The 16078-nt window shown below is 39.9% G+C and overlaps 2 protein-coding genes and 1 non-coding gene across 3 annotated transcripts; 1 reads left to right on the top strand and 2 right to left on the bottom strand.

The window, feature by feature from the left end:
* Window positions 1-1603: 1603 nt before the first annotated feature.
* rps20 (ribosomal protein S20) lies at window positions 1604-3799 on the bottom strand. The gene is made up of 4 exons (XM_054622982.1): window positions 3689-3799; window positions 2560-2659; window positions 2306-2379; window positions 1604-1827 (listed from the first exon to the last, which is right to left on the bottom strand). Exons 1-4 carry the CDS (start codon window positions 3689-3691, stop codon window positions 1645-1647), a joined length of 360 nt encoding a protein of 119 aa, XP_054478957.1. The 5' UTR covers window positions 3692-3799; the 3' UTR covers window positions 1604-1644.
* Window positions 2448-2514, bottom strand: LOC129111135 (small nucleolar RNA U54). Its single transcript, XR_008532314.1, has one exon. It is a non-coding gene; the product is annotated as a small nucleolar RNA U54 (small nucleolar RNA).
* A 962-nt stretch (window positions 3800-4761) lies between the features above and the next one.
* Window positions 4762-15413, top strand: LOC129110698 (ankyrin repeat and SAM domain-containing protein 6-like). Its single transcript, XM_054622872.1, has 18 exons — window positions 4762-5402; window positions 6670-6888; window positions 7032-7230; window positions 7486-7636; window positions 8315-8359; window positions 8457-8661; window positions 8774-8880; window positions 9801-9952; window positions 10195-10432; window positions 11505-11554; window positions 11826-12020; window positions 12128-12290; window positions 12383-12603; window positions 12705-12897; window positions 13183-13250; window positions 13510-13626; window positions 13952-14048; window positions 14210-15413. The coding sequence occupies exons 1-18, from the start codon at window positions 5074-5076 to the stop codon at window positions 14257-14259; spliced, it is 2799 nt and encodes a 932-aa protein (XP_054478847.1). The 5' UTR covers window positions 4762-5073; the 3' UTR covers window positions 14260-15413.
* The last annotated feature ends 665 nt before the right edge of the window (window positions 15414-16078 follow it).

Here is a 16078-nt window from a genome sequence, read left to right as displayed (position 1 = left end):
ATGAAATCTTTATCCGAGGATCAATCTCTGAATATTAAAAGTTATAATACTACTTAAAAGGAAATGGAGATGCCTTGAGTTTTTCTTTTTCTTTTTCAAATACCAAAATAATACCAATACTTTTTTTCTATCTGTCACTTAAAGTTATGTTTCAAGACTGTTTGTGACATTTTGTAAAGGGGGATTGTAAAGCCAGAATATGTAACACTCCTACGCAGAAATAATACATCCTTGTTTATTGTCGTTTTTCATGGAGGACATTTTAACTTGTCTCCGTAGGCTAATCACAGATCTAAATAATGAAATGAATGGTGGCTTAATTCCACTTAGCTGCTTTAATTTAAGGTGGTATCGTGACTGCTGGCTCACTGTGACTCTCACTAGGACACTTGGATGCAACAGACACATTGTTAGTGTTATTAGTAACACCTGTGCTTTACCCTCTATGACAAGTCAAAAATCTGCTGTGAGAAAGGTCTAATCCATAAACTCAGTTTATTTGCAGCTACACCTTTACTTGATCTCATTAAAGACCGGTAGCTCTACTTGATTAATTTGAACTACATAAAGCTATGAATGGCTGTAACTGACATTACCGAGTTAGTCCACTTGTGCTTCTGTTACCTCATGTTTTGGAATTAACCATCATCTTGTAATTTTCACTTCTGGCAACAGTGGATTTTAAAGTTAAGTCAGTGTTTCTTGGATAAGTAGTAAGAGACAAAAAAATATATACAAATTAAATGTGCCCTTACTTCTTGGGTTAAAATAAAGTTTGCGAGAGAGAATGTGTTTAGTCAACGTATTTGATACAGATAGATGGGTTTTTATGTAAAGTTCCTAAATAATTTTGAGTGCCTTCTGCAAGTAAGTTGTAAGTCAACAGTAGAATTGTTATTTATGGAGCTTTGCAAAGAAAATAAAAAAAGCAAATAGAAGCAGTTGACTTTAATACTATTTAACAATTATAATGCAAGCCTGACACATTTATGCAATCATAAGATTTCATTACTTTCAAAATGGAAAGTCCTTGAATGATAATTTGTACTTTCACTTTTAATAAATTACTTTGCATAATTGTCAGTTCTCCACACAAACCATCCCCACTGTAGATCCTAATAAAAAAAATAAAAAAAAAAAAAACATGCACTGAAAGCAGATTTGGGCTCTATGTGAATGAATGAACATAGTATCATTCTCATTTGAATAAGTTACTTATCCAGCTCTAAAAAAGTTCTGAAGGAAATATGGCCATGCTATATTTTAAAATTCCTTGAACTAAACTACCTCAGAAAATGTATTTTACATTTTTATTTTCAAACAGTAATTGCTATAAATTCTCTGAAAACATTTAGTTTTAGACGAGTGCTGATTTTGTTGCCTCGGTTCTCCCCATGATGAATGATGTTCCATTAGTTACTTCATTCTGAATTGCTGTGGAAGAAATGCACTGCTACCAGACCACCTCTTCATGGAAATGTCACAAATAATGGAGTTTGCTGGTTGATAACCATTTAGTGGCACTTCAGCTTTTTACACTTTATATTTTTTTATATTATTTGCTTCCGACCAAAAATAAAAAAAAAAAGAACCCAACACCACATTAGTTTCCTTGTTCATTCTTTATTGAATCATCTGCATCGTTTATGCATCTGCGATGGTAACTTCAACCTCTACACCTGGTTCAATGCTGATGGAGGTGATCTGCTTGACAATTTCAGATGGGCTGTGCAGATCAATCAGGCGCTTGTGGATCCTCATCTGGAAGCGATCCCAGGTTTTGGATCCCTCACCACAGGGAGTTTTCCTGGTGGTGATGCGCAGAGTCTGGAAGGGGCAGAAAAAAAATGATTTTAGCTTGACCCAACCAGGAATCCACATCTAAACTATTCTTACATGTTTACTATTTAGTACCTTATAACACTACAAATACTTTGAAGAACATGACCATCACTCACTTCAGAACTTAACTTTTGTGCAAAGTTTCCCTATAAGATCAGGTAATGGTTTGATAAAGCTCTTAAAATAAACTGGTGGTTTGCCTAGGAAATAAGTGTGCAGATGCTTCTCTTTGACTATCTTTTGTATTCAACCCTTTTAGATTTGTGATACACTAGCATAGTAAACCAGTATCACAATAGAGGGGACAGGTACAAAAAAAAAAAGGGAGCAGCTTTTGTTTGATAACCCACTTACTATATAACTCAACATGTATAATTAGTGTTTGTCTGTCCTCAATGCACATAACAGCAAATCCATGTCTAATACGCAAGCAAATAAAAAATAAAAAGCTTGACTTTAGTACCTTGGTTGGCATGCGGACTGGTCCCTTCACCTTCAGTTGCTTCTCCTTAGCCCCACGGATCAAGTCTGCACAGACTGAGGATTATAAACAGACAAAGTTTTAACCACAAGCAACCAACAATCACTTCATGATACTTGGAAAGAAATGGCTCAGAATAGCGTATATCCAGTCTTCAGGATTTATCAGATGGAAATTGTCCTCATAGCACACATATACATTCAATTCACTACATGAACCATTTGGGGCTTAATTACCTTTCTCCAGAGATTTGACATTGCGGCTGGTGAGGGTGATGCGAATGCGGTGAATGGCGACCTCAGTCTCAACAGGTGCCTTGCCAGTGTCCTTGAAAGCCTGCATATGTGGAAACAAAAAGGGATCAAAATGCTGGGCCTGACATTGAAGATATATTCACAAGATTATAGATTAGACCTGGTACTGCAGTACAAGTTTGAGAGTGGGGATGTACTGACGGGTCCAGCAGAGTAGAGGGCTTGAGTATTTCCTCCTGTATTACACAGTAACAGCCCAGTCTCTGATTACATCACATGGAACTGTATGGTTTACCATTATAAGAAAACCACAACTCACCAATAATCTCAGGATATCAATATAAATGTATTAATTTAATAGTATCCCTATTCCAAATGAAACTCTGCATTGCTGTTTAAATACTGGGAAGTGATTACGATTATTGAACCGTTAAAGGATAATTGTATGCATCCTTTATTTCCGGGGAGCACCTGAATGCAGCACTGGCCATCTAACGTTAGCACGTGGCGCGCCTAATAATGAAATAAGCCAATGCTTTACCAGAAGAAGAACAAATGCTATAGTGTAAATAATGCTGTCTAGGTTAAACTGAATATATTCGTACATTAACTTTATTCATAGTTTGTCTAAGTAGCAATCTACACGTGGTCAGTTAGTGTTGGACAAATGTCTATTGTTCCGATGATAGTTTCTGAAATACACGGATTACGGTGACGTTGCCGTCTTTCATGATTGTAAAGCTTCTAATATCCAAATTAAAAAAGCTTGCGTGACGTCATTTTCAGATTTACTTACAGTTGTGTGACTTTAAGAGACAATAACGAAGCAAGATATTTTACCTTAAAGCTTTAACGAACTATAAATAGTGTATTTAAGACTTAAGAATAAACTGAAAGGTTTATAACTTTGTCATTATACATATTATTGTTTAAGAGTCCAGTTTGTGAACGGGTTGTGGCGGGACATCTACTTCACGACATGAGCTGTCGGAGCTATCGTTAGCCAACAGACTCCGCACAATTTCGACGTTTAATTTAAGCTATTTATTTACAAAACCACTACACAATGAACTTCGTACAAGAGTAATGGTTATATTCAAACATCACGTACCATTTCGATTATCCCTGACCGACTTATTCGGAAGAAATTCAAGCGAACAGCGGTGAGCCAGGAACAGGAGCTACCAGCGTGGTTAGCTCTTCAGAAAAAAGGACCGTGAAAGGCCCGTTTCCTGCCTATGTACTGTCCATCCGGGTCTCTGATGCCTCTTCTTCTTTGGTGTTTGAGACTACCCAAACAGCGACATCTAGTGGCTGCGCTCCTAAATGAAAGAAAAAAACATGTCCACCTGACAGAAATTGAAACAAATGAAATGGCCCTCTTTCTAGCTATCTAAAAGATCACATGAACCCAGTTTTGCAGAGATGTCTGTACATATAATATTTCAGTTATTGTGGATTATTTACTGTTTTTTATTGCTTATTTATAATACTTGTTTTTTATTTTATTTTATCTTGTTTTCCTTTTACTATGTCTCTTGTTTGCACTATAACCTATGCTGCTGTAATCCTGTACATTTCCCCGCTGCGGGACTAATAAAGGATTATCTTATTTTATCTTGTCTTATTAAACACACTCAAATAAGATGGAATAGAAGTTCATATCGTTTGGTTCATTTATGTATGATGGTAATTGTATGTATGACAAGCACAACTACAAGCATGATAATCAATACCACATCTGGCACATCACGCATGTAAGACATTAATAATATTCAGAATTGCCAGTGAAATAAAGGATTATCTTATCTTATCTTATTAAACACACTCAAATAAGATGGAATAGAAGTTCATTTTGATGCCAAGAGAATACAGGCATTCAACATGTGACCATCGGGGTAGTAAAGTGTAAACTCAACACTAGACAACTACCCGCTCCACCAGTGTGTTGTTGACGGGTAGACACGACAACATACTATAAAATCCGGCAGACATTTAGAAAAAAATAAAACAAATATATTAACATTAGTACTAAACAGGAACTAAATTAAAAAAAAGTAATATCTTATTATGAAATACAATAATATTGTGGATTGCTCCATATTATTGCAACGGAGTGTGTGTTGTGTGAGTTCCCGTATGTGACAACCAACTTGAGTGCAGAGAACCGAGTTTTATTTTGAAAGGTGAAGGCGGAAGTCACGTGTCGTGTTTAAGGTGTATTGATGCTGCTCAGGTTCCTAAAGAAGTAACGGAACCAGCTGGTTGCCAGAAAGTTGTTTTGTCCAAACCCGTTGAGATACTACGAATGTGGTGTGGTGGTAAAAGATGCTCCCAGTGTAGGAGGGTTTGAGGAGAAGAGTATAAGTGAATGACTTGGGAAATAACTTTTATTTTGCCGTGCGTCATGATTCCCAAACACCGCCGCCAAGTGACAGAGGAAAAGTTTCCTTAACTTCAGCTGAATGGAGACGGAGTAACGCTGTTCATGAGGAGATGAATTTCGGTGTCCCCGCTAATTCGCTGTTGCTTTTCCGTGCCTGCGACGAAGGGGACTATGAAACCGCCCGGGGGATCCTGGAGCCCGGTGCCCCGAAGGAGTCCGGACGGCAGAGCAGGCTGCGGTCAGAGGCGGGTTCCGAGTGCAACGCCGCAGACATGTTGTCTCTGGTGCCGGTGGACTCCACGGACGAGGAGGGGAACACCGCCCTGCAGTTTGCGTCGGCCAGTGGTCACGAGAACCTGGTCCGGTTTTTGTTACGGAAGGGGGCCTCGGTGGACAGCCGCAACAACTACGGCTGGACCCCGCTGATGCAGGCTGCTAGGTGGGGCTACATGCTCTGTTTAAATGTATGAAGAGAAGCACAAACAAAAGATTCAAATATCAGGCCATTTCATTTTTTCCAACTTTACATGCCGGTGATGGTGAATTATTTCTGGTGTTGAGTGGATAATTCGTATGTTCAATTCGTTAAACAGAAACACACATTTTTAGAGGAAAAAAATAACAGTTAATTTAGGTGTATTTGGTAGGTATATTCAGGGGCGCCGCTAAAAAAAGAATCTTTACAGGGCCCCCAACACAGCGGCAACATTTTTTGATGCTATTTTACATACAATTATGCATTTTAATGGTATTTTTGACTATCATTACCATATTTGTGAAAGAAGAACAGCATGACAGTTGACATGTACAGTAGGGGAAGATTTTTAATTTTAATTTCATCATCATTAGGGGCCTCTCTGGGCCCCCCTCCATCATGGGCCCCTAGAATCCGTCTCCTTTACCCCCCCTTTTCGGCGCCCCTGGGTATATTCATGTTTATTTAATCAAAAGATGGTAGCTGTAAGGGTCATGAAACTTTGACAAATAACCTCTGAGAAATCATTCAGTTCAGTTTTGGTGTCTGATGTCAAATTCTGTGTCAAGTTCTATCTGAAAAGATTGATTGTAATGCAAGCATCATACAGTACCAGTCAAAGGTTTGGACACACCTTCTCATTCAATGGTTTTTCTTTATTTTTTTCTACATTGTAGATTAATATTGAAGACATCCAAACTATGAAGGAACACATATGGAATTATGTGGTAAACAAACAAATGCTCAACAAACCAGAATATGTTTTATATTTTAGATTCTTCAAAGTAGTTGAACGAGAAGGTGTGTCCAAACTTTTGACTGGTACTGTATATCTTTCTTCCAAAATGATCGACAACATAGACGGCGAGGTGGGTCGCAGCAAGGGTCAGCAATTCAACTCCTCCCTAGGGCCTGTCTATGTGGTGTTTGTGTGGAAATCTACTAGATGCTCCAATTTACTCTAACTCTAACCGACATCTCTATTACATGTTAGGTTTACACTTTAGGATGGTTTTCCCTGTGGAAATCAATAAAGTGTGACATAACTTAACTTGGTGGTGCTAGGCATGTGACTGGAGGACCATGCCCTCTCATCCCAAGTTGATTCGGCTCAGAGAAAAGTACCCTGATGCATTTTTTTAAATCTTTGATGAACCTTCTTAAACTTGGGAGATATAGACAGTTAAGTCCCACTCTCTATTTCATTTGTTGTCTCCAATTCTCCACCCAGGTTTGGTCACCTGACGGTTGCCCACATCCTGTTGGAGAACGGGGCAGAGATCAATGGACGCAACAGGCTAGGTGCAAGTGTTCTTACTATGGCGGCCCGAGGGGGACACACTCACGTATTAAAGCTACTCCTGGAGAGCGGCGCCTACGTCGATGACTATGATCATCTGGCTGTTGCTGCGGAGGCAGTCTCAAATGGCAACAACAACAACAGCTGCAGGTTTGGGTTGTTTATTCTGACAGGCATTAAGCCTACCACTAAAACAAAACGCAATTCTGTCTACCTTTCGAATAACACCTGAAGTTTTCAACTGTTCTTAATCCTTTTATGCAAAACCTGCGTGGTTTCCTCTTTTTCCACAGCGGGGCTGGTTTTGGAGGTGCTGAAGGCTGTCCAGGAGTCAACGGCAGAGAATTCATGGACATCATAGCCCTGATGGTGGCATCTCAGCATGGCCACGAGGCCTCGGTGCGTCTGCTGCTAGAATGGGGCTCTGATGTCAACTTTTCCCAGAAGACCACTGGCTGGGGACCACTGATGGTGGCCAGCCTCAGTGGGAAGGTGGGTTCAATGGATTGATGGATGGTTGGATAGATGAACAAGATGGACGAAGAATACATTATGGGTACTGTAGGCGTCTTTTGGGTACAACATTTTACAGCATGTACCACATAAGCTGTATTTACATCTTGATACAAGTAAATTTGTATAAAACACGGTTGCGGCCCAAATGCATATGAAGTTATAACTGGTAGAAAGTTGTCTTTGTTTTGAGTAACTGGTAGAGCTGACAAATTAAGCTGTGGTCTTTTGAAGGTGGCTGTGGCTCAGCAGTTGGTGGAGCGTGGAGCTGACCCAGACAGGGTTAATGTTCTGTCCAAGACGGCCTTTGAATTAGCCATGCAGCTTAAACAGAGAGACATCAAGGCCTATCTGGACTCCATCACCACTGTCCGACCCCAGACCGGTAAGGCAACCCTTTAGTACTACATGATAAACATCATAGTGGTAATAAACGGTAGATAAAAAGCAGTACAATCTTAATCAAAAAGAGGCAGCACAGTTTCATGTTTTGCTCATTCTATAACTTCCCATAAATATTTAATTATAATTTTGTGTGAGACTGTGTTGAATTCTTGGTATTTGAGTTTCGTATCTGTGTGTGTGTGTTTGTGTTTGTGTGTGTCTGTGTGTGTGTGTGTGTGTGTGTGTGTGTGTGTGTGTGTGTGTGTGTGTGTGTGTGTGTGTGCTGTCATGAACAGCAATTAACACGGATGTGAGAGCAAAACCAACAGTGGTAGTTCTCAGCCCCTTTGATGTCCGATAGCTCTTCTCGTTGGCTCACTTTTCCTGCACAGAACATTTCATATGACCTCAACTTCTGAAATAAAACCTTAACTCCTATCAATTTTTTCAAAGATAAATCCAGCTGTGTATGAAAAACTGTTTTCAGTGTGTTCCTGTAACAGCAGAATGTTTAAACATATCTTACATATCTGTAGTTTGACTTCTTTCTTCTTTCTTTTCTTGTTATTGAAGTTCACCTCTAGTTGTGTGAGTGTTGAATTCAGCAGTGATAAATATTTATTGTTTCAGAGTATATCAGAACTCTCTCCTGTTCTCAGCAGTGCTCTTTTCTCCACAGACGATGAAAGGCGAAGACCTGATGTGTTCAGTGCACTCAAGTTAGGTGAGTTAAATCGAATACTTTGCACAACCTAGTCGATCAATTTGCATATTTATGTATCCATATATGTGTGTGTGTGTGTGTGTGTATGTTGACTCAGGAAACTCCCAGCTGGTCAAGGAGATCTTGGAGGAGGATCCCACTCAGGTAAATTCATCCAATCAAGAGGGAGCGTCGCCTCTCATGATAGCGGCAGTGAGCGGTCAGCTAGAAGTGGTGCAGCTGATGGTGGAGAAGAATGCCGACATAGACAAGCAAGATGGCGTCCATGGGTGGACGGCTTTAATGCAGGCCACATATCATGGGTAAGAAAGACATGCTGGTGTATTATGTTAAACTTTATTTAGGATAGTGTAATGTTTGGTCAATCCTTTCCCACTCTTTCTTTTGTTTTCTCTGTCTCCCTCCTTCTTCCAGTAATAAAGACATTGTCAAGTACCTGTTGAGTCAAGGGGCTGATGTCAACCTTCGAGCTAAGAATGGATACACAGCCTTTGATTTGGTTATGTTGCTGAACGACCCAGGTACCCGCACTATCGTCACTCTGTTTTATAGCCGTTTGGGAAAATGTACTCAGACTTAACAAACAACTCCTCCCTAATAAACTAATAAATATCAGGATTAATAAAATCAGTTTTCCACTATTTGTGAAAATAGCAGTACACTCTTGATAGCCCTTTAACTTTGACCTAGGTTAGAGGGTAGAGGTACTTAATGTGAGTTTTAGATATTAAACAATAATAATTCATATGCATCATTTTCCAAAATGTGTACAAACTATTCAGGAATTAAATCCTTTTAGATGTTACATTGACTGTAAATTGTAGAGCAGCTGAAATTATATCGATTAATAGATTATTCAGTAGACTAAAAATAAATTTCCAACAAATTTGATAACTCACAAATGATATAAGTTGTTTTGTTTTTATAAGCAAGTAAAAATGCAAAAAAAAATGTCACTGGTGTTAGATCCTCAAATGTAAACATTTGCTTTGACAAAATCATTTCAGCTCAAGGTCCACTTACTAGCTTTCAACCGCATCTCATGGTCTTCCAATGTAACAGTCTTGATAATGTTCTTGTTTTTGGAGTGGTCTATAATAGTAAGTTATATATTCTGTTTTTGGATTGTTGGCTGGACAAAACTAGCAATTTGAATAAGTGGCATTTTATTTTTAAAAGGATGTTGTTTTTATGTATGCATCAGTGTTTGTGATATGTAATGAGCGAGGCCTCCTAACATCATTCATTCTTTAAATGGACAGCTTTAAAGCTGAAATCATATTGAAATCAAGTTATGGCTAAGAAGCCTTTTATGTCTTGACAACAAGCTTACAGTAGCACTTGACACAGTCCATGCAAGGTCGTTTACATGATGTTTGTAAATCGTTTCACTCAGTGAATTCTTCTTTATTTTCTATGTGTCTACTCTGGACTTTCTCAGACACAGAGCTGGTGCGTCTGCTAGCATCAGTGTGTATGCAAGTAGACAAGGACAAGTTGAAGCACCGTAGCAGAGCCTTACTGACTCGCTCTAAAAGCCGACAGTCCCTCAACAATGTCCCGGTGCCACCTGACGACAAGGGAGGCCTTAAGGTAAAGGAGAAGCCCTGTTACTTTGGTATTATATTAAACAGTACATTATGTAATGCTGCAGATATAAATACATATCATGTTGTGTTGATCAATTATTATTTTATTCAAATGTTATCTAAAAATGATCAAATTTAAACTGATTTAAATAAAATGACTGGTTATAAAAATTTTAAGGGGGAAAAAAAAATAAGCTACCTCTATATCTCCGCCCCATTACATGTTTGACCTTCCCCCCCTTCCAGTCCTGGTGGAGTCGGATGTCCAATCGGTTCCGGCGGCTTAAGTTGACTCACACCCTGAGACACGGCCTTTCCTCCAATCGCCTGGCTCCATTTCCAGACGATGCTGAAGCTTCATTGGACGCCACTATGAAGGCGAATAGGAAGCCGGCTGCCGTGTCCAATGGAGCGCTGGTACCAACTCCTGCCCTGGGGGGGAATGACATCAACACCGCCTGGGCAGGCAAGAGCAAAGATACTGGTGAGACAGAGCGATAACATTATTTCATTGTCATTGTTAGAGTAATATTACGTAGTATGTAATTCATCAGGTGTTTAGTTAAAGGGGATCCCCACCTGTTTTACATTACATTACATTACATTACAGTCATTTAGCAGACGCTTTTATCCAAAGCGACTTACAGTAAGTGTATTCAACATAGGTATTCAAGAGAACTACTAGTCACCAGAAGTCATAAGTGCATCTCCTTTCTTAAACAAGCATCTAAAAGCATAAACCAGAGCAAAAGTATAGTGCAGAGGCAAATTACTACGAAAACAATAATTGCAACAAACTAATACGAATACAATAGGTGCTACAAACTAATACGAATAGGATAAGTGCAATAAACGAATACGAATACAATAAGTGCAGCGAACTGATACGAATGCAATAAGTGCTACGAGGAAGGCTCAGGGTAGTACTTCTTGAAGAGGTCTGTGTGCACGTTTGAGGAGTGAAAAAGTTGGATAAAACTTTTATTTCTCTCCAGAGGAAGCTGCTTTTCGATTGTTGGCAGTATTGTTCAGACACTGATGATGAGTGGGACTGGCTTTGCACAGTGGTGGAGGAAGTAGTCAGATCTTTTACTTAGCTAGTATTAGCAATACCGCAGAGTAGAAATACTCAGTTGTAAGTAAAATTCCTGCATTCAAATTTGGTATTAACTTAAAAATACAGTACTAAAAGTAAAAGAACTACAACACTAAAAATGGCCAAATTTCAAAATAATGTATATGATACATCATAATTATATTGTATTATTAATCTGAATCCTCAAAGTAAGCAGTAATTAAAGCTGTCAAAATAATGAAGTGGAGTAAAATGTACAATATTAGAAAGCTAGCATAAAATGGAGATACTTACTTAAGTAAAGTACCTCCATATTGTACTTTAGTACAGTATTTGAGTTAATGTACTTAGGTACTTTCCACCACTGAGTTCGCATATGTGCATGTTGTTCCTTGAATTTAGAAAGATGTAATGCATGACATTGTAGGTTGAAAGATGTGATGGAGGGCATGTGTCAATGTGACTTATGTTCCTTTTTCAGGTCTTTGCAGGACATCCTCAGAAAAGGAGGACTTTCTAATAACCACAATGGTAGGAGTGTTTGATTTGATGTCAACTATGCTTCTTTGTACATTTCATCAAGCTTGTGCTTATAATGAACTGCCTTATAGGACAACAGAAAGATAGCATATCACAAAGTGATGCTTCTTTTGCCCTGTGTTTTTGTGATTTTCTAATCATATTTTGTTTTAAAGGTTTGGGGTTTGAACTTTGTAGTTCATTCAATAAGAGCTGTATAGATACAGTTTATGGTTGTAGTTTTTAGTAGTAGCGTTATTGTATGTATTTCCATGTCCTCCAGCTCAGAAGTGGTGCGCCCTTGACTCGGCTGCCCAATGACAAGCTGAAAGCGGTGATCCCTCCCTTCCTTCCTCCGTCCAACTTTGAACCGTGGAGCTCAGACCGGTCACGCCTCCTCGGGGAGGGAAAGAGCGAAGCGCCCCGGCTGCCGATGCCACCCCAGAGGAAGCTGAACAGCAGTGGAAACTCAGATATTGTGAGTGTTTGAGGGTGAGAGGGCGGTGCTGGTAAAACCGCACTGTATGTTTATCATCATTGATACGTCTTTTGCTATTTTCTCCTTCTCTCTCCTTTATATGTCAGACGTCTATCAGTCGCGTGGTTAGCAGGTCCATTAAGTTTCCCAGCATCCCCAAGGGGCCCTCCTCCTCCTCTCCTTCAAATTCTGGCCACTACCACTCACCCCACTCCTCAGGAGGCTCCAATGGAGTGGCAGGGATCAACCGGGACTCTCATAACCGTTCAGGTTCACACTAACGAAGATAGATACAAACATACCCTGACACATTGGGAACATAAACAACCAAATGACCCACCCTTGCCTCTTTCTTCCACCAGGGGGCAGTGCAGACAGCGTTCTCTCCCAGATAGCAGCCCAAAGGAAGAGAGCAGCAGGCCTGATAGATGCGAAGGCCCAAGCTCCAGAGAAGCCACAAACCCAGACACAGAGCCAACCCTCGCTTCCACCCTCAGCATCCGGCCTGCCGCTGCCTGATATCAGCCTTCCTGAGATCCACTCCCACACCAGCCTGGTGGCTCCCGACATCCACTCTAGAAGGGTCTGTGTTGCGCTTTCCTCTCTGTCGTTACTGTGTTTAACAGCCAAAGTAAAGGAAGTGTCTCCTAACATGTCAGCGAACTGGTGCTTATTCCTTTCTAGAAGATGGAGTTGAAGAAGAGACCTCAGTCGGGGAATTCTTCCACATCCAAGAGCACGTCGCCCACTCTGACTCCGTCCCCTTCCCCGACGCCAAAGCCTCCCACTGGGCCGGGAGACTCTCTGTCCTCAGCCTCTTCTCATCCTCGCTCCAAGAGCAGCGGTGGCTCCAGCAGTGGAACCATAACTGATGAAGGTGATACCATGTTGTTTTTGCCATAAACTGAAATCCTTCCTCTGTACGCCACAATGTTCGGCCAGCTCAAGTATCAATTCCACATTTATTCAACTTTTAGACCAATTCTGTTAATATTTTGAGAGAAAGCCAGAAAACAATATTCATAGATTTATTGAATGTAGTTATTTGAAATGAATCATGCACCATGAGCCTTGACATAGAAGAAATCGACACACATGAAATCAAACAAACTCGATGTACTTTCCTTACATAACACTATGTGTTGTTAATGTCTTTTTTCAGATGAGCTATCTGGTATATTGAAGAAACTGTCCCTCGAGAAATACCAGCCCATATTTGAGGAACAAGAGGTATTCTATCTTTTACATCAAAAAAGGAGTTCTAAAACATTTTTCTTTCTTTTTTTCCCCTCTGTTTTGAGTCATGAGTTCTCAAAGTGAAGGAAACTGCTTTCCCATAACCTCATCACTGAACTGCATTGCCTGAAAGGACTGCATTGACCGTACAGTTCTGTACTCATATTAAAAAAGACCCTTGTATATGTTTAATTCATTGCACATGTTTCATACAGAGTTTTCAATCGGCCTTTCTTTTTTTTTCTTCTGCTAGGTGGACATGGAGGCTTTCCTGACTCTAACAGATGGAGACCTGAGGGAGCTTGGCATTAAAACGGACGGACCCAGACAGCAGATCTTAGCTGCCATATCAGAGCTCAATGCTGGAAAGGTGCATTTGGTTGAACTTACATTATGCATCTTCAAGAAAACTTTCCTCCCCAGTTATGTGTTTCCAGGGAGCTCTACTGGCTTAGGTTATATATGTTTACACTTCTAGTTTTCCTCAGTAAAACCCCACATTATATTGAAACAAACTGTCAACAATGCGAGCCAGCAGAGATAGGAATAATTACTTTGAACATGGATGGAAATTCCTAAAGGGAGCTACTTACAGTTGGTACCAGAGGGACAAGACATGTGAAAGTATAGCGAGAGCGTCATCTTTGCCTGAAAATGTTAACTGTTTCATAATGGCTGTTGTTGGCTGTCATCAGGGCCGAGAGAGGCAGATCCTTCAAGAGACCATCCATAACTTCCAGTCTTCCTTTGGTAGCAGCGCTAGTAACCAAAGACAACCAGGTGAACCACGCTGTGAGTGTCAAAAAACTGAGCTGGGAACTTTGAAATTGGAGCACTATTCACACAAAGACAACATCATAATCTGTCTCTCCACCTCTTTATCCATTTCTCTCTCTCTCTCTCTCTCTCTCTCTCTCTCTCTCTCTCTCTCTCTCCCCACCTTTCTTTATCAGCACCAACGGGTTGGATGAGACACCAGGTTCGTGCTTCCAACAAAAGATAACCCGGCAGCCCCGACGCCCATCCAGGAAGTACACCAAAGGTACTTAAGATAAGAGTAAAAATGCCGGTGACCTCCAGCCAAGGCATGAATAATAAGGAGTCTTCTGGACGCTGGTGTCTGGACGCGGCGTTGGAGCAAGAGGACGCTTCAGCAAAACGACCTAATAGACCCTGATAACCTGCCTTGTAGAACTCTCCTGGACCAAACGGCATTGAAGTATTCCTCCTGTGAATCCTAAAGCAGGCGAGGTTTGACAGGACTGGCTGAGTTGACAAAGCAGCTGCTGTTTGACAAAGCACAAATGATTTATTTTGTTTTGCCATAGTGATACGGTTGCCACATCTACTGCTAATGTAGCGCAGAGAGGTTAGAGCGCAGAGAGAGTCCTTACAGACGAGAAGATCAAATAAACAGCAGAGGGAGAGAGAGCATGAGCTGAGGGAGGGATTGTTATTTAATCCAAACAAATGTGAAGGATACAGCATATGTATTGTAGAAATGCCAAGGTAAGTCAGGAGACAAGAAAAGGGAGATCATGAGTAAAGCAATAAGATGCAATAAAACAGGTATTAGCCAGTAATACTTGGTTTTAGACTTCAACGCAGTTGCAATGACCAAAAAGGAGCACGAATGAGGAAATAATATGGAGAGAGAAAGCGACTTTAGCTGAGCTACTTCTTTTGCCATGATACAAACGGATCATTTTTTAGACTGTGCTGTCATGAATAAATAAACATTACAATGATGCAATAACTATGTTTTTTTTAAATGTTTTAGATCTTATTGGACTTGACATGAGAAAGCATTGGCAAAAACATTTTGGGAGCATTTTAGGGGCCGCATAAATTTTGTTTGAAAGAGAGGCATTGAGCAATAGTTTCCATTGAGTCTTTTCTATGTTTTTGCATCTGGCTCAATCAATAAAGTTGGTCCAATGGATCGCTATATCATTCCTAAATATTAAGTAATTTTGATTTATGTCTTAAATCCAAAGGATTCAGTTAAACACGAGATGACACACTGATATTTTATCCTGTTCATGTACTGCATCTGGTAACCATTTAAAACAAGGAGTCTGGGTGATGAATAAAATCACTAAAAACAAATCAAATCTGTCCAGTATGAATTGCTGCAAAATGAAAAATAAACTGAATACAAACTCTAATCATTGGTGCTCAGGTTTACTGGTTGGAGAACAGGTATCGTGTCCAGCTTTGCTTGTGTAAAATCTTCACGCAGACCAAATCAAAGCTGCTGTGAAGCCGTCTTCCTTCCACAAGATGGCAGTGACCTTCCATTGGGGCAATAAATGATCAGAGCAATACTTTTCCAGCTGTAATTAACTGTTCTGTGAAGCGTATGTTTAGCTCCCTGATCGAGGTCTCTTCTTCAGCTTTAGTTGTCACATTATAGCAACCTTTCAATGAACAAATGTTACGTTGTTCTCTAGCAAATGAAAAGTTGAATTCATCAGCAATAAAACTCTATACCTATATCTTTTGAGCACACTTGGTGTTTTGCCTCTACAGCCTTACTCTACATCTTAGCTTATGCTAACATTAGATTTATTTGACTGTGTAACTGATATTACTTAGTCAGTTTGCCTTGTCTAGGAGCTCAAAAGAAGTTTCCTACTACTGAAACTTTAAAATCTCCTCCGGACATGTTCAAAACAACTACTCTACTTTGAATAATAACTTGTCCAGTAAGGTTTTATTATATACTCCTCCTTTATTGATATTAAGTTAAACTACTGTACATGATGTCTTCTTTTTATAAATCTGTTATTGCTGTATCTGGAGTGGAGATTTCCACTTCA

The sequence above is a fragment of the Anoplopoma fimbria genome, chromosome 21 (genome assembly GCF_027596085.1).
Source record: "Anoplopoma fimbria isolate UVic2021 breed Golden Eagle Sablefish chromosome 21, Afim_UVic_2022, whole genome shotgun sequence".
In the NCBI taxonomy this organism is placed as follows: Eukaryota; Metazoa; Chordata; class Actinopteri; order Perciformes; family Anoplopomatidae; genus Anoplopoma; species Anoplopoma fimbria.
Note: the sequence above shows the minus strand (reverse complement) of the source record. Positions and strands in the feature narration are given on the sequence as shown.